This window comes from Carica papaya, chromosome 6 (genome assembly GCF_054855325.1).
Source record: "Carica papaya isolate Zhongbai chromosome 6, ASM5485532v1, whole genome shotgun sequence".
Classification (NCBI taxonomy): Eukaryota; Viridiplantae; Streptophyta; class Magnoliopsida; order Brassicales; family Caricaceae; genus Carica; species Carica papaya.
In genome coordinates this window covers 10,558,787-10,583,016 of record NC_142314.1, presented here as the reverse complement: position 1 = coordinate 10,583,016, position 24,230 = coordinate 10,558,787, and the positions used below count along the sequence as shown (strand labels likewise).

At 36.6% G+C, this 24,230-nt stretch overlaps 2 protein-coding genes across 2 annotated transcripts; one reads left to right on the top strand and one right to left on the bottom strand.

Annotated features, from left to right (window-relative positions):
- Nucleotides 1-357: 357 nt before the first annotated feature.
- Nucleotides 358-1,636, bottom strand: OFP7 (ovate family protein 7). The gene has a single exon (XM_022055943.2). The coding sequence runs from the start codon at nt 1,594-1,596 to the stop codon at nt 466-468; it is 1,131 nt and encodes a 376-aa protein (XP_021911635.1). The 5' UTR covers nt 1,597-1,636; the 3' UTR covers nt 358-465.
- A 17,295-nt stretch (nt 1,637-18,931) lies between these two features.
- Nucleotides 18,932-21,160, top strand: PMT6 (Major facilitator superfamily protein). The gene is made up of 2 exons (XM_022038933.2): nt 18,932-19,436; nt 19,530-21,160. The coding sequence occupies exons 1-2, from the start codon at nt 19,325-19,327 to the stop codon at nt 20,930-20,932; spliced, it is 1,515 nt and encodes a 504-aa protein (XP_021894625.1). The 5' UTR covers nt 18,932-19,324; the 3' UTR covers nt 20,933-21,160.
- Nucleotides 21,161-24,230: the final 3,070 nt, after the last annotated feature.

The window sequence follows — 24,230 nt, the reverse complement described above, 5'->3', positions numbered from 1 at the left end:
ATATACATATATATATATATATGCACATACAAACACTTTAATGGGTACTGAAAATGAACCTGAAAAATTACTTCTAAATATAGCTTGCAAATGATGAAGATCCAACAATGAAAGTAGTTCAGGCATGCATGTAAACAGCGAGTAATTAATTTAATCATCATGTGTTCATTGTGTATATGTATATAACATTATTACAGGTGTATATGCATCTAAATTCTTTCTTTCATATTCCACTAAAGAAACTAGTAACACGATATCCTCCCCCACCTCCTCCCTAATATATAGGTATGATGATTAGTCAACATCCTCAATGATTTGAACGTATTATAGATAAACAAGAAATTAAAAAGATTTAAGTGAAACGAAAAATATCCAGTAGTAAATACCAAGATAAACATTGATAACATTAGTAGTATATCATACATTAATGACGGATTAAAGTAATACTTCAAAGGATAAATTTACTTAAAATGATTGGATATTACAGAGAGGTTTATAACTAGAAACTCCATGGACAGAGGATGACGATGACGATGATCTTCTACCCATAGCAGTAACAGTACTACTGTTACAAAACAAGGCCTCCCAAATATCGGAGAAAGCTCTGACAATGGCGGCATGGTGTTGTCTTGAATTCAGCGATAAGAAACATTGAAGCAGCTGCTCAAGATCCTTCCCCTCGAACATCTCCTTCTCCAACACCATCTCCATCATCGACCTCTTGAAGTCTTCGTACGGCTCCTCCGATCTCTTCACCACTGCGAAACTCTCTCTCACTTTTCCCTCCACCGTGCAAGCTATCATCCTCTGCAGGAACATCGACAGCCTTGCCGGTGACTCTTTCTCCGGCGAAGACGATGATATGGCCGACGTCCAGCTCCTCCTCTTCCCCTTCATCCCGCAGCACCGTTTTGGACCCTTCCCTTTCGATCTCTTGCTCTTCTTACTCCGTCCTATACCAACATTGAACTCCGACGAGGAGTCCGTTGAGAAGCCTCTAGAAGATGAGACCAGCGTCTCCGTCTCTTCGTCGTCCATGTCATCCAAGGTTTCGCTGCTGAACAACACGCTATCTGCCGAAGACGTGCTGATGCGTGTCTTTGCGGCCGTTTTCTTCTTCGTGGATCGTCGTTTTTTCTTCTCGGCGCTAGGAGGTGGCGGAGGAAGAGGTCGTGAAACGTCGTCATCGGAGATCAACGAGCTGTATACCTTCCGGCGAGGTGTTTGCGCCTCGTCGTAACAATTGGCGATCACGTGCCACTTGTCGTGTTTCTCCCAGTGGAACTGCGGTGTCGGCGGGGGCGGTGATTCGCTGTGGTCAGTTTCCGAGGGGCACTGCGTGGAGGATCGCGATCGAAGGCCGCAGCCGATAGATGTTAAGGCGGAAGACACGTGTCGCTTCAGGGAGGAACGATGGGGTTTAATGGAGTGTGGGGTTGGCGGCGCCGGCTGCAACGTCGTATTAGTACTGATCGGTGAAAGTCGGAGGAACGAAGGGACAGGATTTGCTGGGAGGGATGAAGGGTCTTTGGAACGGCAAGACCGGAAAGACTTGGAGAAGACTCGAGCAATATTGAGCTTGAAACGCTTCGCCATTTTCTTTATTGTGTTTTTTACTCTGTGTTTGTCTTGGAGCGTTAGAATATAAATAAACTGTTTCTTCGATGTTTGACAATTTACTAATTAAAATATTGTAAATTAAATGAAAAATAGTATTAATATTAAATAATTGTATATAATAATTAAACTAAAACTTAAAAATTATAATTTCGAACTTAATAATAACCTTTTCATAATTATTTTTAATTATTTCGTCATTTATAATAACTTATTACAAAATGTTATTGAGTGGTCTACAAGGTAGAGTTTGATTCACTTTAGATTAGATGTCTAATTTAATTATTACTTAATTGTTGTGAATAGTCAGTCTCCACCTATAATCTATTACATAATAGTTTTTGTATTTCAATTTTTAAAGAATAAATTTATATATCAGGAAACAATATTCAATTTTTTTAAAAGAATAATTTAAGGTAGCGTCTTAAATTAAGAATTAATAAAATTAAAAATTAAATTTTTACCCCAAAAGTTTGATCTTTTATAAAACAAAATAATAATAATAATAATAATTAAATGTTATAAAGATTCTATTTTGGTCAATATATTTGATCTTTACCAGCTTGTAATGTAATATGAGACTTTAAAAAGAAAACTTTTGGGTAGTAACAATAATTGTGGGCTAACTTATAATTTTTGAAGTTACATTTTCAAAGGTTTTTTTTTTTTAACTTGAAAATTGGGGAATCCCAGCAAATAAGCCTAGCTAGCGCCTTAACAGTACCACGTCCTATTTTTGTCAGGTGCACCACCTCTACTTAAATTGTTTTTGGAGGGAAAATCTGAATACCCACAAAAGCCGCCTCTCAAAACGACACCGAATTCTTTTTTACAATAACTTAATATATAATAATTATTGAACTGAAAATTTTTTATTATATTAATTTAATTTTAATAGAACTATTTTCCTAATTATATAAATAATCATGTATAATGTTCAATTAATAATTTTGACAATTTATAACAAAATTGTGTAAAGTAATCCAAGAATCAGAAGGTTACACGTGGAGCCTTTTTTTTTTTATATATATAATATATTTGCCAATGGAGTCCCGACAAATTTCGTATCTATAAATTGGATTACACGTTTTCGGTTCACTTCCCTAGTATAAATAAATAAATAAAAAAAAAAAAAAGAAAAAAACTTCAAGAGTAAAAATTAAACTTTTCTGTTCTTTTTTTTTTTACTTTATAATTATTTACTTCTTGCTCAAAAAATTATTTTTAATTACCGCATGCATTTTGGGATTACATTTACAAAGAAAAACGACGACGTATAAAGTTGGCTAATTGTAGAAAATTATTTTTAATTACATTTACTTAATTCTTTATCCACGACTTTTTTCTCTAAGGGAATTTCTCATTCACTACTTTGTAAAAAGAGAATCTGAACCGTCCGTAAATTTCCCGCTTCAAGTAAAAAGTAAATAAGATTGCTGCGTACGTGCATATATTGTAGTATGCTCATTCAATTTGGTGTTATTGTCTGCTTATATGCAGTGGATGATAATTTTTACACAGAAGCCGAAGCAATGAACACACACGCACTGGTTTTTATATATATGTGTACACACGTTAAGCCTGAGAGTTGAGTGTACTGAGGGCGCATGCAGTGTATAGGTATAGCTCAGGCCTTAAACTGGAGTGATGTGTAATGACAAAGAGATGTGTTTGTGCATAAAAGAGGATACATGATTGGATATTTAGTCAACACAAACACGTATATGTGTGTGTGTGTGTATATATATATATATATAATAAAACCAAAAGCAACCATCTCATCTTGTCCATCTCGCGTGTGTGTGTGCACATATATATATATATATATATATCCCACTCAGACTGTGTTGTCTCTCTTCCATTTCTTTCCCTCTACCCTAAATCCTAAGCGCAAAACACAACCAGATAGAAAAGTGAAGTGAAAAAACAGAAAAGAAGAAAAACAAAATAAATTTTTTTTTTTAAAAGGAGGGGCCTGGAATTTTTGTAATTTCATTTGCACGATATGGTACATGTGGATATACACACACATATATATGTATATATATAGCTTGTAATAATTTAGTAAAAATATGTCTGCAGAGTCGCATATATTATATATATATATAATCAGAGAAAAAGTCAATCCAAAGAAGCGCCTTTAGATACACATGGTGGGGATCCAAGGTAACAAAATCATCTTTTGCATTAAAAAAGAGCTTGCGTCTTTTTCTTTGCTTTTCCCTTTTTTTTTTTTCCTCTTTGTACTTTTTTGTGCGTGGTCATTTTGGTTTAATTATTAGACATTGATTTTAGAAGATTTGTATGTATGTATGTATGTATGTATGTATGTATGTATGTGTGTGTGTATGAATTGAATTTATTTTTTATTTTATAAATTTGCAGGGACTTATATAAGCTGATAAAAATTTAAATTCGTAAAAAATAGAAGAAGTGTTGGTTAGATATAATGTACTCTTCTAATGAATAATTATATATTTGATAAAACAATTTACAATTTTGAAAGATAGTGATGACTACAACAAACAAGGGTTCATAACTTTTGCAACCTTTAATTTAATATTTTATGATGTATTTTTATTATATTGATAAATTCTAAAAAATAAATAACAAAACAATTTGATTTTATTTAAGTCAAATAGAGCACATTTTTAAATTTATTAACACTGAGTATGTTGGTCGCAGCTTGATGGGCATTTCACACAATTTTAACTCCCAAAATATTCTACTAAAAACAAACTCCTAAAATAATATTCTCAAATACATCATATAAGATTTTGGGAGAAGTAACACCTCGTTGCTCTTTAAACCTAATTTACTTCCACTGTTCTTTAAAAAAAAAAAAAAACAGTATTTTAGTTCTCTTAAAACTTCTAACATCATAATTTTTTTAAAAAAACTTAATAAATTTATACACACACACACTACATACGTATATATATGAATATATGTTCTTCTTTTTACACCTTCAACCTTTTCTTTGTACTATATTATCTTAAATTATATTTCATTATTATTTTCTTTTATAGAAAGATGTAAATAATATTGATTAAAGGATATTACCCAGAATTGGACCACAAAAGGACTGTTGAGCTGCCCTTTATAGCTGCATCACAGTAGAAGTAGAAGCTATCAAGGTAGTGCATTTGTGTTTTTTATCTGGTTGCAAGTAACTCCTGTGGGAATAAGATTATTTCAACCATTTGGTAGGTGCTCTGCAAGGAAAGGGCGAACTTAGACATTAAGCTTGGTTTTCAAGTAAGTTTGTCATGGTTATGTTGGTTCTTCCATTTCCATATATAATTAGTCATGATGGATGCATAAAGTAGAATTTTTTCCAAGTTAGTTTGCTCGTCATTGTTACGTTTCTGCATCAACAATAAATGGTTTAGGTATTCAGTGATGGATATGAAATTGAGTAGATTAGGTATGAAATTCCAATATTTGTACATCCATAATGCGCAGTTGAGATGGCATTGCACAAAAATGTGCAACTATGTATCAAGTTGCTCATGCAGAAAATGCAAGTATGATATTGGTTCGTGTTAGTCTCACATTGAAGCTCAATGAGGCAATGATGAACGGTGTGCCACCAACGAATTTTATATTTTTCCTATATGGTGGGCTATCATAAGGTTTTCCCATCAATAGTTGTAGGAAATTTTTTTGAGATTCTCCTTTCTACACATAAGAGTTGGTAGGTTGATCTAACACTATAGTAACTACTTATATTTGGTAGGTAAAGCCATTTTTCTTATGTGGAGGTGTGCGAGAGTCTGAACTTAAGTATATACTAGACTACAACATTGTCAAAATTGTAATTAAGTTTAGGTATATGTCGTGTACAAAGATGTTCCACTATTAATTGATTGAATGTTAAACAGTCAGTAGTTCCACGTGGAAGATGAGTTAGGTTTGGTGTGGTGGGATTTATGGCCCTTCACATATAAATACATGTTGTCTGTTACCTATGGTTTTGTGTGTCCCTTGCCTTAAAACTTTTATGACCATGATTATTCCTTTCCATAAGTAAGAGTCCTTGTGGGAGGTTGTGGCTTGTAGAAAAGAACAGGTCTTGAGGTAGTTTGCTCGAATGCAAGGTGTCTGTGGTTTTTCTTCTTTATTGAGGAGTCCTCATGCTAATTTGCTTACCAAGGTAATGTTATAGTTGCCATCCATCTAAAGACTAGGCCCCCTTCTTTATATTGACAAAGTTGGTCCCATTCTATCAGCATAAAGCCATGTGATTGTTTTTACCCACGTTCTGCCATAATTTCGAAACAATTTTTTAATGGTTAACATGGGATAGATAGGGAGTGGGGAGCGGGTTAATATTGGATTTGACTAAAATTACCCTGCATACATATGAGAGCACCCAACTTTTTCCACCTTAAAGTCCTAATCGAACATTGTCCATTACAATTTAAAATTATTTGTGGGAATAATAATGGATTGATAGATGTTATCCTAAGTATTTAGAGCTTTTCGACATAGGCTTGAAACATGTAATGGTATCTAGAAGTTTCCTTCAATTGGAGTCCACATTCTTCGTAAAATTGATGTGTTTTATACATTTAGTTTTTTCCCAAACTAGTTGTGATAGAGGTTAATACACACTTCATTCTTTTTAACATGATAGAAGAGAAATAAGTCATCAACAAAGAGTAAGTGATTAAAGGAGGGACCGATTTAGGCTATTTTCAAACCCTTAGGTTTGCCTTATTTATTTGAGATATGGCTTCAGCACAAAATATAAAAGAGATAAAAGGATAGGGGATCATCTTGTCAAATATCTCTTTCTACTTAAATGCCTTAAATAAGAGGTCCGTTGATAAGCAACTAAAAGGAAACAATGGAGATAGATTAATGGATGAGTTAAGTTACCTTAAGAATGAAACTCAAATTATCCATAATTTGCTTAAGAGAGCTCCATTCTTCACGATCAAAAATTTTCTCCATGTCACATTTTAATGTCAACCTGTACCTCTTTTTTTTTCCTTTTTATTGAGTGAAAGATTTCATTGGGCAATGACGGTGTTGCTGTGAATGGATTGCCCATTGAAAAACGTATATTAGTGTAGGAAAATGAACTTTTACATAATTAGCTAACGTCTATTACTTAAGATTTTAGAGATGACTTTGTACAAAATATTGCATAAAGAGATTGCTTTAAATTGAATGACTCGTTTAGCCCCATCACATTTAGGGATAAAAAGAAGATTAGTTTGATTAAGTTGCTTGAAAAGATACCCTGATTGAAAGAAACTCTAGATTGTAGTTATCACTTTAATTATGTATATATATCAACTTCTGTAGTAGAAAAATCAGGCATACCATCAGGATCAAGGGCTTTTAATGTGCCAAAATTCTCTTAATGGCCAAAAGGACTTATTCTATAAGTATTTTACTCAACTCCTTATTTTTCTACAGGGTGATGATTGCTAGAAACAATGTAGTTATGAGGGAAGTCTGATATGTCACTTTTAAAAAGATTATTGTAGAAATGTATGAACTGGACAGAGATATTCATAATAGAAAAATAGTTCTGCTCTTCATTATCACAGAAGAGTGTAAAAGTATTTTATCTTCTTCTGTTAATGGTAGTTATATGAAAATATTTAATATTTTTATCTCATTTAACAATCGAATTTTTTTGTGATCTTTGCCTCCAAATTAATTCTTCATGCTTAAGAAATTCTTGAAGCTATAGTTACAAGAGAACTACCTTTTCCATGGTCTTTGTGGTAGTAGGAGATTGTTGGAGTCTTTCTAGTTCTTATATACTTTCCCTAATCCTTTTTTGGATGTTGCCAAAGTGTTTCTGCTCTAGGTTTGTAGATCTTGCCTCACATGTTTAACTTTTTAATAACATCGGTATACTTTAGAACCAAGACTTGGGAAGCTCCAAACATCCTTAATGAGTTTGAGACATGAGTTATCATGAACTTAGACTTCTTCTAATAGAAAGATTTTTTGTTGTTGTAATTTTTACGAGCATAAGTTGATTAGTAGAGGCGAGTAATGTGGGTAAGTGGCTGACAAATGGTACATGTTATTAGAGGGAAACAATTATGGCCAATATATATTGATGAGGCTTAGTTTATTGATTGTGTTACTAACTTTTGTGAAGGCTTTTGTGCTATTCGGTGATATACAGTTCCTTTATCTTGGGTTAAGCACAACATTAAAATCACCCACTAATAACCATGAAAAGGGTATAATTGTCTCCAACTTCTTGCAAAGTGTCTAGAAAAGAAGTTGTAACGACCCCGAAAATATCCAAATGAAATAGATAATAACTTAAGTGCGGAAGCAAAATATAAGGGTTAAAGTTTACATTCATTATACAATAACTTAAAAGTACTAAACAATATAACGAAATTCACCATTTTGAAAGAAACACAAGAAATAAGAAAATAAACGAAAAAGAGAAAATATCTAGCATCTACTCGCAATTTTCTTGCGGATCAGGTTCTGGAACCTGGTTCTCTTGATCTTAAATGCTTAAATAAGGAATGAGGTACACTACCCCAGTAAGGATATCACACTATATCACCGACATAGAAATAAAGGTGGGTATAAAAATTAAAACCCTAATAGAGCACTAAATTTAGCAAATCTATTTATCAATTATAAAATCATTTACTGTTCACTTACCACAGTGGAATTTATGAACGTCCATCGCGTTTGATCTCGACCATCCGATCGCGATTAAATAGGGAGTGAATCTAAACCGTTCATCGCGATACAATTTGGACCGTCCATCGCAAATCACTCTAAACTATCCGATCGCGTTTAAATCTGGTCGTTCGATTGCGTTTGGGAGGGAGCGCATCCAGGCCATCCGTGCGCGCAGGAACGGACCTGGGACATTCGATCGCGGGCACGCAGATCGCCCTCTGGCACCGTGTAAGCGTCCGTTGTCATGTGGCGAGTCTAGGTTCGTCGGGGCCGTTGACTGGGAGTCCCAGGTGGCATAACTTCTCTAAATTGTACTTTGACCTCTGGTTTCTGATTTTTCTTTCAAAAATATTCTAAGAATCTAAATTTTTACCCATTTTCCCAAAAATTGTTTCTAATTTCATCGTCATTCAATTTTTACTTCATTTTTACCCCAGATTAAATAAAATAAAATACAACAAAATAAAATAAATTAACAAAAATTATATTTATTAATTATTTAATTATACACATATTTTTATTTATTTTATTTTATTATTTTCTTTTTTTTGTGGGTGCTACAACTCTCTGCCCCTTAAAAGAAATTTGGTCCCTCAAATTTGTCTCTCACTCTCAATAAAACAGTTGGGATATTGGACTCTAAAGTTTGATTCTAGCTCCCATGTGGCCTCTCTCGGTGTGTAGTTTTGCCATATGACCTTTACAAAGAAAATTTTTCGGTTACAGAGTAATCTGCTCTTTCGATCCGCAATGCCGACTGGTACTTCCTCATAGGACAGATCCTTTTGGAGTTGAAGAGGCTCGTAAGCCAAGATATGAGAGGGGTTCAGGTTGTAATTACGTAGCATGGACACATAAAACACATTATGGACTTTGAAAAGTTCTGGAGGCAGTGCCAGTTTATAGACGGCGGTACCAATTCTGTTTAAGATTTCAAATGGTCTAATAAATCGGAATTCAGTTTTCCCCTCTTGTTGAACATACTGATTCTCTTGAAAGGAGTGACATTGAAGAACACTCGATCACCTTTCTCAAATTTCAAATCCTTCATCCGAGTGTCCGCATAGCTCTTCTGCCTACTTTAAGCCGTCTGAATGTTCTTCCCGATCTTAACTATTTTGGATGTAGTCTCCTCTACTAGATCTGGGGCGAACAGTTTTCTATCGCCCACTTCTTCCCAACAAATCAGTGATCTGTATGGGCGCCCATATAACGCCTCATACAGAATCATACCAATACTCGCTTGGTAGCTGTTGTTGTAGGCGAACTCTACAAGGATAGATGATCATCCCAATGGTCCCCAGAGTTAAGGACATAAGCTCGGAGCATATCCTCAAGTGTACGAATTGTCCTTTCTAACTATCTATCAGTCTAAGGGTGGAATGTAGTACTAAGGGATAACTTCGTTCCCATGGCTTGCTGAAGGCTATACCAAAACTGAAAAGTAAACCTAGGGTTTCTATCGGACACTACAGTCATTAGCACTCCATGTAATCTGACTATTTTTTTGATATACATTCTTAGTAACTTATCCAAGGGATCAGTCATCCTGATGGCCAAGAAGTGGGCGGACTTGATAAGCTGGTCAACAATTACCCAGATGACATCATGTCATGAGTATGCCTTAGGTAATCTTGTCACGAAGTCTATTTTGATATGTTCCTACTTCCATTCCAGGATTGGTAATGGCTGAAGTAGCTCGCCTGGGTGTTGATGCTCTGTCTTGACCTGTTGACATACCAAACACTTAGAAACAAAGTCAGTTATATCTCTTTTCATCCCATTCTACTAAAATCGGGGGTTGCATACTTTGGTATCTTTTAGTGCTTTCAGGATGCATGGTAAACTTTGAGCTATGGACCCCTGTTATGATGTCCCTCTTTAACTTACTGTCACCTGGAACACACACTCTGTCTTGGAATCTGAGCAATCCATCGGCGGAGACTCAAAATTCTGAGTAAACTCCCTATTCTATATCTCTCTTTAGGGCTACTAAGGTAGAATCGGCAGACTGAGCTTCTCTTATTCTCTAGATTAACTCAAGCTGAACGGTTAGGTGACCCAAACATGTGACTCTCCTCAAGTCCTGAAGCCATATTTGTTGTGTGGCTCCAATCTACCTGTATTCTAAAACCATCAAATAAGCTAATATACTTGTATTTTTTCTTCTGAGTGCATCAACTACCATGTTGCCCTTACCTGGGTGATACAAGATGTCACAATCATAGTCCTTAAGAAGTTCTATCCATATTCTCTTATGCATGTTGAGATCCTTTTGAGTGAATATGTGTTTTAAACTTTTCTGATCGGTATAGATCTAAAAGGTTTCCCCATACAAATAATGGCGCCAAGTCTTCAAGGCGTGTATGATTGCGGCAAGCTCTAAGTCATGGGTAGGATAGTTTTTCTCATGACTCTTCAACTGTCTGGACCCATAGACTATGACCTTCTCATACTATATCAAAAGACAACTCAAGCCTATGTAGGAGGCATCACTGCAAACTATATATCCCCCGATCCACTCGACAAGGCCAACACAGGTGTAGTAGTCAGCCGCTTCTTTATCTCTAAAAATCTTCTTCCACAGTTCTCATTCTACTCAAACTTGATATGCTTCTTTGTGAGCCGAGTTAGGGGAGAAGTTAGACTAGAAAACCTTTCTACAACCTACGGTAATAACCCGCCATCTCCAGAAAGCTATGGATCTCCTTAACTGATGTCAATTTTTCCCAGCCGAGCACTGTTTTAACCTTTTTAGAGTTCACTGACACCCCATCCTTTGATATGATGTATCCTAGGGAGGTGGTCTGCTTAAGTTAGAATCAACACTTACTCAATTTTGCATACAATTTCTTCTCTCTGAGAACCTACAGACCTGAGTCAGATGATAAACGTGTTTTTCTCTACTTTTTGAATAAACCAGAATGTTATCAATGAACAAAATAACAAACTGATCTAGGAATTGTCTGAAAATCCTATTCATCAAGTCCATGAAGATAGCTGGAGCCTTGGTTAGTCCAAATGGCATGAACAGGAACTCATAATATTCGTACCTGGTTCAAAAGGTTATTTTAGGGATGTCTTCTGCCTTTATTTTGCCCTGATGGTAACCTGAATACATATCTATTTTTGAGAGGACCTAGACACCCTGTAACTGATCAAAGAGGTCATCAATCTTTGGGAGGGGATACTTGTTCTTGATTGTGACTCTGTTCAAACCTCTATAATCAATATATAACCTCAGTGTCCAATCTCCCTTTATGGCAAAAGTGACTCCGGCACCCCAAAGGGACACGCTATGTCGGATAAACCCGATGTCCTACAATTCAGTGATTTGTTTTCTCAGTTCTTCCATATCAACACGGCTCATGTGGTAAGGTGCGACCGAAATAGGCTGGGTGCCTGGCTGAAGGTCTATGATGAATTCGACTTCACTATCCACTGACAGTCCAAGTAATTCATCCAAAAATATATTTGGAAAGTCTAAGACTACCAAAATCCCTTGAATGCAAATCTCTTTCTTGGGTTTGCCTAGTTAGAGAAAACAGCAGGGTTAAAGTACTTGATAATAAGAAAATTTGCCGTGAGGAAAAAATACTAAACGATTTTATTAATTTGTAAATGGCTTCTCATTAGGAGGATTGAATACAACCTTCTTACTAAAATAATCTACAGTGGCGTGATACGCCGCTAGCTAGTTCATTCCCAAAATTACATAAAAGTTCCCTGTGTCTAATTCTATTAGGTCTATACTCAATTTTCTATCTACTATATCTATGACACAAGCTTTATATACAACTTCTTCCAATAGTGTTATACTCCCAGCAGTAGACACAAACAACACAGAATCAAGTTTATCAGGTAATACATTAAATTTTGATGCAAAAATATGTGAAATAAATGAATGTGATGCACTAGTATCAATCAAAATATGAGCAAGATAGTTACAGATAATGTACATACCCTTTACCATGTCCTAGTTGGCTTTTGCATCCTACAGGGTGAGATTGTAAGCTCTGCCCTGTATAGGAGGTCTGCCCTGATTTTGGTTCCTTGGACACTCCATCGCATAATGTTAGACACTACCACATATGCGACAGGTGTTGTTAAGGCAATAGCAGGCTAGTCCCCATGATCCCTGCCACAATGCTGACAGATCTTATCGTGTCTTATCACTGGAGCCTGAGGGGGAGCCTGGATCACCGGTCTGAGCCTCTTATTTTGTTGAACATGCGCAGTAGGTGCTGGTTTGCGGGGTGGAGCTGAGGGTCTAAGGTTCCCTGCTGCTTGAGAAAAGGTGCAGAAGCTCCTTTCCACTAGCTGTGGCTTGGCCAGAACGACCGAATAAGTCCTGGCTCCAGTACAAATAAATGTTATCTAATATTTGGGCGAAGACCCTACTTGAACCTTCTAGCCTTCCTACCTTTATCCAATAATGTCTCCGGGATATATCAACCCAACTCTAGAAACTTACGAGCATATTCTGACACAGTCATGTTCCCCTGGACCAATTGTACAAACTACATCTTCTTCAGATGTCGAAGATACTCTGGAATGTATTTTGCACAAAAGGTCTCCAGGAATTGTTCCCAAGTAATTGAAACAGGCAGGGTGGTCTATTTGAGTTCCCACCAGCGGTCTGTTTCCCCCACTAGCATGTAGGTAGTAAGAGTGACTTTCTGTTCGGAAATCACTCCAAGAGTCTTGAAGACTTTCTCTATCTCTGCTAACCAGTACTCGGCATCTTCAAACGAGGATCCACCTGCAAAAGTAAATGGATTTAATCTTTTATACCTCTCTATGTAGCTTGCATTCTTCACGGGAGGAGCTGGGTCTCGCGGAAGAGGGACTGGGCCATGCTGATGATGGACTGGATGGCCCTGCAGTGGTACTTGCTGATACGGCGGGCACCGAATTGTACTATGGTGGTGCTGGGTGGTACTGTGACTGGGGCACCGGATCATACTAGGGTAGTGTCGATGGTACTGTGGCTGGGGTACCGGATCATACTTGGGTGGTGCCGGGTGGTACTATGGAGGAGCAGGGTCGTACTGGGGTGGCTCAAGATTCTCTCGCTGCAGGGTTGGCTCAACTTGTGGCAGCAAATGAGGGTCAGGTAGCTCCCTCCTTTCTTTTCGGCTCTACTGGGCAGCAATGAGTCTCTCTAGCATCTCAAATATCTGGTCAACATCTTCACTAAGCGAACCATCTGGAGCTGCTTGGTTTAGTGGAGGTCTTCATCTCCTCATCTCTCTGTACCTGCATTTCACAAGGAAGGGTTGAGTGATAATTCATTGTTTTGGTGTTTCCTAAGGATTATTGTGTAAGGAATGGGTCCGAGGAATGCGGCTATGATACCAGCTGTAATGCCCCCAGTAATACCCAAAGGAAATAGATAATAACTTAAGTGCGGAAGTGAAATAAAAGGGTTAAGGTTTACATTCATTACACAATAACTTAAAAGTACTAAACAACATTACAGAATTCACCCTTTTGAAAGAAACACAAGAAATAAGGAAATAAACATAAAAGAGAAAATATCTAGCATCTTCTTGCAATTTTCTTGTAGATCGGGTTCTGGAACCTGGTCTTCTTGATATGAAATGTTTAAATAAGAAATGAGCTACACTATCCTAGTAAGGATATCACACTATATCACCGACATAGAAATAAAGGTGGGTGTAAAAATCAAAACTCTAATGGAGCACTAAATTTAATAAATCCATTTATCAATCATAAAATCATTTACTGTTCACTTACCACAGTGGAATTTATGAAAAACAACCTATGCAGACAATAATATCATACGGATCATGATTTAATGTAAGATCAGCAACATAGCACATATCATAAATCTAAACACATCGTCAAATAACCAAATAATAACTGTCACTTTTTCACCAGCTTACTAATATCCATGGGGGTTCATCGGGATGTCCCTGCTACACGTGACCCATTTCCTTTAATAATCTCAATTACGGGCCGCCCTCATACCCCGTCCGGTATGAGTGCCAAATTATTAAACCTCAATACCCCGTCTGGTATGAGGGTGAAGCGGATTGTTCCCATGCCACGTTCGGTATGAGTGCCAAATTACCAAGTCTCCATACCCCGTCCAGTATGAGACAACGTTCACGGTAGGGTTTTCTATGTACTTGATCCGTTCACCATCTCTTAGGATATCTAGTAAGACTGTCGTTCCATATGTTTTTTTAATCACACAACTTTCCCGTTTTCCTTTAGTCTTCAATTTTCAAATCAACTATGATCACATAAGTAAACAAACATCCATCAGGGAATGCAATCATATCTCAATTTTTCAATCAAACAGTGGCATGTAAGGCAATAATTCATGCATTCAAACCATAAAATGATATACCAGATACCATCATGCTTTTAGACTGTAAAATAAATCAATAGAAATTAACAGAGAACAATTTTTGTTTCGGACTCCATTAGCAATCCGTAATTAATTATGGAATTAATTTGCACAAATACCATATTATTATTTATTTAGACTTCAAATCTATGATAGGGAATAGGGTGAGGGATCATTATTCGATTTGGTGTCTGGAAAATTAAACTATTTACTGTGCCGACGAGTGGTCACTGAGTTCTTTGAATTTTTTTTTCCGGGAATCAAAATGCATTAATAGTACCTACAAATATTTTAAACAAACCCAAAATCAGTCTCAGGGCCCATTCGGTCAATTTTGAAATTCTGACATAGCGGCTCCGCCGTGCTCCGGCGACGGCACCGACGCTTGCGGCGGCGGTCCGCCTTAGGTCGGCTGTTTTTGATCGATTTTGCATCAATCCTTGTGAGAAAACACGTTAAAGGGCCTCGATTGGCCCAAAAAATAAGAAAAACTGAAACTCATCAACGGTGGGGCTCCCCGGTGCGGCAGCTCCTCCGACTTACGTTGCGGTTTGGTATTTTTCTCCGGTTAATATGTAGAGAAGGACACGATGATCACAATGGTTGAAAAATTACACAGAACAGGAATCGAAAAGGGCCTCATCGGAGGCATTTTGTGAAATTCTCTGTGGTAGCGCCGTCGGGCTTCGCCGTCATTTTTCGGCCAATTAACTGATCTTTTTGCTCCGAATTGATCATGGGTGAGCTTAAAATTGAATTTTGTATAAAAGGAGAAGTTTTTACCTTTTTTGGCGGTCGGAAAGGGTTTCAATCCGGCGGCGGAAGGCGGCGATCGGCTCCTCGGCGACTTGGTCGTCTTCTCTGGTGAGGGGGTCTGGTGGCTAGAGTTAGGGTTTGGTGCAGATGATGGTTATTTATACCCGTCTACTTTTGATATGGACCGTCAATCGCGTTTGATCTAGACCGTCCGATCGTAATTAAATAGGAAATGAATTTGGACTGTTCATTGTGATCTAATCTGGACCGTTCATCGCGATCCAATCTGGACCGTCCATCGCGATTCACCTTGGGCTGTCCGATTGTATTTGAATCTTATCGTTCGATCACGTTTGGGAGGGAGCGCATCCAGGCTTTCTGTGCGCACGGGAACTGCTGACCCGGCGAACCACATGGCAGAACTTCTTCAAATTACACTTTGATCCCTGATTTTCGATTTTTCTTTCAAAAATATTCTCAGAACCCAAATTTTTACCTATTTTCTCCAAAATTATTTCTAATTTCATACTTATTTTTATCGTAATTTAAATAAAATAAAATACAACAAAATAAAATAAATTAATAAAAATTTATATTTATTAATTATTTAATTATACACAAATTTTTATTTATTTTATTATTATTATTATTTTTGTGTGGGTGTTACAGAAGTTTTTTTAATGTGATAGGATGATCCATAGAAACCTAAGAATACTCATTAGGGAATAACTCAATCATTGACAATGATGTTAATAAGAGTGTTCTTAGAGAAATAGGATATAACACCCTCTAAACTTTTGTGCTTAAATTATAACGTGAACCATTATTTATTCGGACTCTAAGACTATTTAAACATTTTGAATTTCGTATTTTGAATTTTCGAATGAATTTTGTATTTTAATTTTTTATTTATTTAGTTAAATAATTAATTAAATTATTTTATTTAATTTAATTGTAAATAATTTGTATTTAAAATTAATTAAAAATATTTTAAAAAAAAATGGATGAGAAATGACAGAAAATCTCGTAGGAATGCCTGTAGGAAGGAAGCTGACTGCGTGGGCTCTAGGTGGCGTGCGCGCGGCCAGCGCAGAATGTTTCCCATCTGCCTGAGGCGCGAGGCACGGTCTGTGCGCGTGTGACATCGCGCACAAACAGGCGCGACTATGTGCAACCCCATACGCAGTAGGTCTTCAGTGCGCGGCAGGCTGTGGCAGCCTGCAATATTGATGAAACCCTTTCTATTACTTGTTTGAAAATAAACTAAAATATATCAGTTCATAAAAATAACAAAATATCTAATATTGGTTGGGTAGCTATTGAGATTTTGGACTTCCATTCTTTTGAAATGTATGTACCTTCAAATTTCAAGATGCAAAAAATATATATCTCACAGGAACAGGCCAATGTCAATAATGGCGTACACGCACACACATTTGACCAATAAATACACATATATAATACATGCATAGATATATGTATACATATATGTAATGCGATGGACATGCAGCCAATCTGTGTCGACCGGCTGTGTGGACCTCTGTTTGTGGAAACACTGGAGATGGTCGAGCTCACGAGCCACTAATTGCAGGCAGGCACCAACCCACTCAATGGAAACGTCGCTATAGATTTCTTATTTAAATATCTAAACACTCACGATGCCACAACACTTTTATTTTTCTTTTAACATAAACAAAATAATAATTTATATTAATAAGTTTGAATTTATGTTATAAACGAATCTGTAATAATCTTACAATCTTCAAACTAAATAATAGAGGGAAATGCACTCCTCTATAATTGTAATTATGTATATTACAAAAGTATCGTCTTAATTTTATTTTAATTATACTAAAAATAATTGATTTGATAGATTATCCAAAATCTTGGTAATTAATGAGTGAATGAATGAATTATTAACTAAAAAATAATTTTATCATAATTAAGATTAATTTGAGTGGATGAAAGTCTGCCATAGACGACTTTTGACCTTGGAAATAAATATATTTTCATGGTGATGGTTGTCGGCATCAGATAAGACCAACACAAAATTTAATTCCTTTCCATTTCTTTATAATTTCTAGCCCACAAAATGCTTTCCTTATTTTACAAATAAAAATAGTTTTGGTGAGTTCGTGATTATGTTAAGTAAAGAAATTTAATTTTATTAAAATTTAATCACTATACCTCCAATAATAATATATACATTAGGAAGTTAGATTTTTAATTTAATCAAATTAAATCAATTTATAATAATAGTTTATAATAAATTGTGAGGTCTAGATCTTTAATAAAATTTAAATTTATAATTTTTTAAATAAAATATAAAATTTTAACTATTATTAGTAACTAATTATCATACGACACTCTTTAATTAATTTAAATAAGCACATGATTAAAAGAGATATCGCCTGCCTCAGTAAACAAATATCACCTTTTATACTATGCTATTGTTGCTAGTGCTTTCTAATAAAATAGAAAAACAATATATATATATATATCATGCACCATAAATCACATAATAGACATGGGCTTCCATCATGCCTCAAGTCAACTATATATCCACAAAAACTTCGATCTATAGTAATTTTAATTTTCTTAAAAAAAATTATAATTAAAATTAATTTTGATTCAACTGACATGAAAATCAATCGTTCAAATAAGATTTTGGGGATGAGGATTATCGAGATATAAGCACCATCGAATTTTAGGTTCTAACTTCTATTGCAGAGCCATGAATAAAATTATTAATTAAGTTATTTTGTTATATACTGCAAAAAAAAACAAAAAAAAAGTAAGCTAATTAATGAGAATATCATCATTTTGCATTATGTTATAAAAGGAATTCAAGCTTCTAAATTTAAGGATAATGCAATGTATCTCATTCATGCATAAGTAAAATTTGTAATACCAACTATTATAGAGAGTCATCCATCTTGATTTAATACAGAGTATGTCAGCCAACTAATATTAATGCGATATGAATAGTTGAGACAAATTAATTCTTAATTTATTTTAAAGAAAAAATTATTGAATACGGATTTGATTTGATACGAAACAAATTAGATTTTCTGATTTTTAGTAATTAGCTTCTGGAATTCTTTTATTAATGGAATAAAAACCCAATCCCCTAATCCAACTACAATTGTAAATTAAGAACAATTCTCAAAAAATTTGCACTTTTAGATAATTTATTTATGCGATTCAAAACAACTTGACATTTACAAGACAGGTGAGGGTCTAGGGTTTCATACTTGGAATCAAGATCCAAGAAAGTCGAGTCAAATTTCCATGTGGTAAACCGCTTATTGTGTTGACTTTTAATAACAAAACAGCAACTTGCTCGGCAATCTTATCTCAACTTTAAATAAAAGGATGAGTTTTTAACCAAATTTATTATTTTACAAACTAATTAGTCTTCTAAGGATGACGGATAACTACAAACCCTTCTCCCAAAACTAGTATAATTTTATCCGCGTCACTAACTTTCAATTTCGTTGACTCTGCAGACCCAAAAGATATGTATGTACGTATATATTTTATAGTGTGTTTATAAATCCACCTTATACGACCTTTAAACGGACTAGCTATCAACAGGATATAACTGCCTTTTCTGCATGATAGCGAGATCTCACAGCAATTTACAGCAGGGCAATCCTGTTTGTTTTATCTCGTGGATACCACACGATTAAAACTGTATATACTTTTGATGATAAACTTCATCATTGTCAACCAACCTCCACTGAGATCATCACCTTTTTGATCCTATATAAGAAGCTTAATTTGGTGAAGAAGGGATTGTGCTTCTATTACACTACTTACAGACACGACCAAACACGTGCTGATATTCATTGATCTGAGAGGAGGAAGGAGTTGCAGAGTAGTGTATCAATGGCGGTCCAGGGAGACATGGAGAGTCGGAACCCAACTGGATCCCAGTTCAATAAATATGCTTGTGCATGTGCTATAGTTGCCTCCATGATATCGATCATTTTTGGTTATGGTAAGTCTTGTTCTTGTTGGTTTTTCCAAATTTCTGGAAAAAGATTTTTAAGTTCCATTTTCTTTTTAAATATGACATTGGTTTTTTTGGCAGATACCGGAGTTATGAGTGGAGCTATGATATTTATAAAAGAAGATTTGAAGATCGACGACGTTCAAGTCGAGGTGTTGGCCGGAATCCTAAACATCTGTGCACTTTTTGGTTCTCTCCTCGCCGGGAGAACTTCGGACTACATCGGAAGACGATACACCATCGTTGTGGCCTCCATTATCTTTCTGGTCGGCTCAGTTTTAATGGGTTATGGACCAAACTACGTACTCTTAATGGCCGGAAGATGTACGGCGGGCATAGGCGTCGGCTTTGCGCTGATGATCGCACCGGTTTACTCTGCAGAGATTTCATCTCCAGGATCGCGAGGGCTCATAACTTCCCTACCGGAGATTGGCATCAGTACCGGAATCTTACTGGGTTACGTCTCGAACTTCTTCTTCGCAAAGCTGACATTGAAACTCGGGTGGAGGATGATGCTCGGCGTGGCGGCAATCCCTTCACTTGCGCTGGCTTTTGGAATAACAAGAATGCCAGAGTCACCCAGATGGCTGGTGCTTCAGGGCCGGTTGGGGGAAGCCAGGAGGGTCTTGCTCAAGGTCTCGAACGATGAACAAGAAGCCGAGATTCGTTTCCGGGAAATAAAAGTTGCAGCGGGAATAGACGAGAACTGCAACGACGAAATTGTTATGCTCGAGAGAAAGACCGGCGGTCAAGGGGTATGGAAAGAGTTACTTCTCCGGCCAACTCCGGCAGTACGCTGGATCTTGATTGCCGCAATCGGGATTCATTTCTTCGAACACGCGACGGGGATTGAAGCAGTGATTTTATACAGCCCAAGAATCTTCAAGAAAGCCGGAGTAACCAGCAAAGACAAGCTCCTCCTCGCCACCATCGGCGTTGGACTGACGAAAATAACGTTCATCGCTATGACGACGTTTTTGCTCGACAGGTCTGGGCGAAGAAGGTTACTGTTAACAAGTACAGGCGGGATGGTTGTGGCATTGACAACATTAGGATTCAGCTTGACAGTAGCGGAGAAGTCTGGAATGAAGCTTGAATGGGCTTTGGTACTGAGCATCGTCACTACTTATATGTTTGTAGCATTCTTCTCGATCGGACTGGGTCCTGTGACGTGGGTGTATAGTACAGAGATATTTCCATTGAAGCTGAGAGCTCAAGGAGTTGCGATAGGAGTAGCGGTGAACAGGCTGATGAACGCTACGATTTCGATGAGTTTTATATCGATATACGAAGCGATAACCATTGGAGGAGCCTTCTTCATGTTTGCTATAATCTCAGTGATAGCCTGGCTCTTCTTCTACTTCCTGTTTCCAGAGACGAAGGGAAGAACATTGGAGGAGATGGAGACGCTTTTTAGCAGGAACAGGAAGCGGAAGAGTCAGAGTATAGGTAGTGTTGAACTGAAGCCAAGAGAAATTGTGTGAAGGAGCAGGCTTACAATTAATACAATATGTTTGTTGTCATATATATATATATATATTAGTTAACACATTTTATATATGGTACAATATCTTAAAAAAGGAAAGATTACGTTTAATAGGTTAAGCAAATTTGGACTCAATTTTCTTGTAAATCAAGTTGGGATTTCGTGTGTATTAGGGAGCATAGTGAAAAATTAAATGAAAATATTTGTCTTGCACGAATTATTTCTACTTATGATTTTCGGTATAGGAATAAAAGAATTAAATGATGGAAATTTTATTCTTTTCAAGAGCAAAATTGTAACGGCCCCGGAAATTTAAAATGAAATGTGTATTAAAAATATCAAATGCGGAAGCGAAGTCAAAAAAATTCGATTAACATCCCTTACACTAAAACCAAAAACATGTTCACAAAATATAAAAGATTAAACTAACTGAAGGAGAAACTCGAAAGTAAAAGCTATGAATATGACTATGGAGTCTTTAGGCGTCCCCTTCGTCGTCTTCCTGCGGAACGGGCTCGGGAACAATGTCTTCCTGATCTGAAATGATTAAATAAGGAATGAGCTACAGTAGCCCAGTAAAGACATCACGATATCTCACTGTCACAGATGTAAAGGTGGGTAGAAAACACAAAAATATCAATGAAGCATAATTTACAACAAATCCTTTTATCCATAATAAATCCTTTACCATCTACTTACCTCGGTGAAATTCATAAAACAATATACGAAAGCAATAACATTATCATCATCATGAAGTCATATAAACTGTATAACATAATACTTATCACGCCTTTTGAAATTCAATCATTACACAACATAATTTTCCTCATTTACCAGCCTACTAGTATCCATGGGGATCCATAGGGGTCCCACTACCCGTTAACCCTTAACACTTGTAATCAAATTCTAGGGCCGTCCCCATACCTCGTCCGGTATGGGCGCCAAAACTATAAACCTCAATACCCCGTCCGGTATGAGGATGAAACGGGCCGTCCCCATACCCCGTCCGGTATGGGCGCCAAAACTATAAATCTCAATACCCGTCCGATATGAGGGTGAAACGGGCCGTCCCCATACCCCGTCCGGTATGGGCGCCAAAACACATAAGGTCTTCATACCCCATCCGGTATGAGAGACCACAATCCCGGTAGGGTTCCCTACGGACCTGATCCGTCCACCATCTCCCAGGATATCTAGTCAGGCTGACCCCATTATACAATTACCAATTTACATAATCTTTCATTCTCCTTTTCCTCAGTCAGCATCATCGATTCACATACAAATAAGCAAAACAGTAATTTATGCCAAACAGGCAACATGCAGCATCAGTATCTCAGTCATTCAATCCATAATCAATAAAACGGTCAAATATGCACACGAAATCATAAAATGAAAACATCAAACCTCATACTGCATTTAAAACTGTAAAATAGGCCAAATAACAGTTAACCGACAAACACACTAGACTCGGGCTCCATTAGCGACCTTAAGCAATTTCACACATTCGTTGATTCAAGAAATACCATTTTATAATTATTGAACTTTAATACCGTGATAGAAAATAGGGTGAGGGGTCCTTACACGTTTCGGGGTCCGAACACGGCTTCACAGTGCACCTACAGGCTGTCCCTAATTTTCCCTGAATTTTTCTCGGGGAACTGAAACGCTTGCGGCGGCGATTCGCCTCGGTTTGGCCGTTTTAGGCCGTTTCCGGCCGAATTCGGCCACACTTGCATTGGTCCTTACGATAAAACAACCCTAGGGCCCTCGGGGGGCCAAAAAATTATGGAAAATCGAAGCTTACCAGCGGCGGTGCACTCGGGTGCGGCGGCTCTCCGGTGAAGTTCGTGTTTTGGTGATTTTGCTCCGATCAACTTGTAAAAAAAAGAATGGTGATCACGGTGATATAAAAATTGCATCAAACGGAGGCCGGGAAGGGCCTCATCGGAGGCAAAAACCGAGAAGGGACGCGGCGGCGCCGCTGGGTTTCAGCCGTGTTTTCCGGCCGTTTGGCCGGGATTTTGGCTCCGATTTGGCCACAGAGGAAATCATTGTAGAAAAACGAGTCGGGGGTATGAAATTTACCTCGATCGGCGGTCGGAAATCTCCCCGGTGCGGCGGCGGGTGGCGGCGGCCGGCGTCTCCGGCGTCTGGTTCGTCTTCTCCGGCGAGGGCAGGCGGCTAGGGTTTTTGTGGTCAGGTGTGGGGGTTCTATTTATACCCTTTTGCCTTTTGATCTCAGCCGTCCATTTTGTTTTAATCTGGGCCGTCCGATCGCGCGTACGCGGATCGCCAACGTGGCCCGTTCTCGGTCGACGTGGTTTTGCCACGTGGCAGGTCCTGGTTGGCCAGGACTGCTGACTGGGTCTGCTAACGTGGTTTTTTTTTTAACCTAATTAAAATATTTAAAATAAAATAATAAATTTTCTTTTTTTTTTTTCATATTTTCCGAGTGTTACAAAAATTTTTCTATTTAAGTATTTAAAAATAAAAAAATGTCTCAAAATTTTTTTAAACATGCTACACACATAATATAATTTTAATAAATAAAAATATAAATGTTATTTATATGAGCAAATTTTTCTTTAAAAGTAAAAATAAATTTTATTAATTGAAAAAACGTGAATAGTGAACGATACAAGAACATGAAAATGATAATTCGAATAAAAATTATGTTAAAATAAAAAGTTATTACCTTTAAATTTAGTAAAATAATCTCAATACTATATATTTTGTAAAGGCCCAAAACTTTCAGAAAATGAATACATATTGTATTAGTAAAAGATTGACGGAAGCAATTAAGAATTTATGGTTTACATTTTTTACATAGTAAATCAAAATATGTAAAAATCCGAAACCTTAAAAAAAATGAAGTTATTATCTTTAATGCGGAAACGAACAATAAAGTTATGGTTTAAATTCTTTACACAGTAAATTGGGATACCCAATTGGGTTACGTAATGTCTCTTCTATATTAGTTCATAAAAAGACAAACGATAATAAAAATAAATAAATAAATATTTTAAGGGTTAACCTCCACTAGCACTTGAAGGAAGTTTGGGAGGTGAACTACTCACAATTCTTTTACTGATCGGAATCTGGATCTTGATCTTCTTGATATGAAATTATTAATAAAAATGTGAATTATATTAGCGCAGTAAGAATATCACATTAATCACTTATACAGAAAATCGAATGTTGTTAAAAGTTAAAAAATAACTAATGGAGTTCTTATTTTAAGTAAATACATTTAATTTTAAAACGTTTTATTCGATACTTACCAGTATGATTTTTTT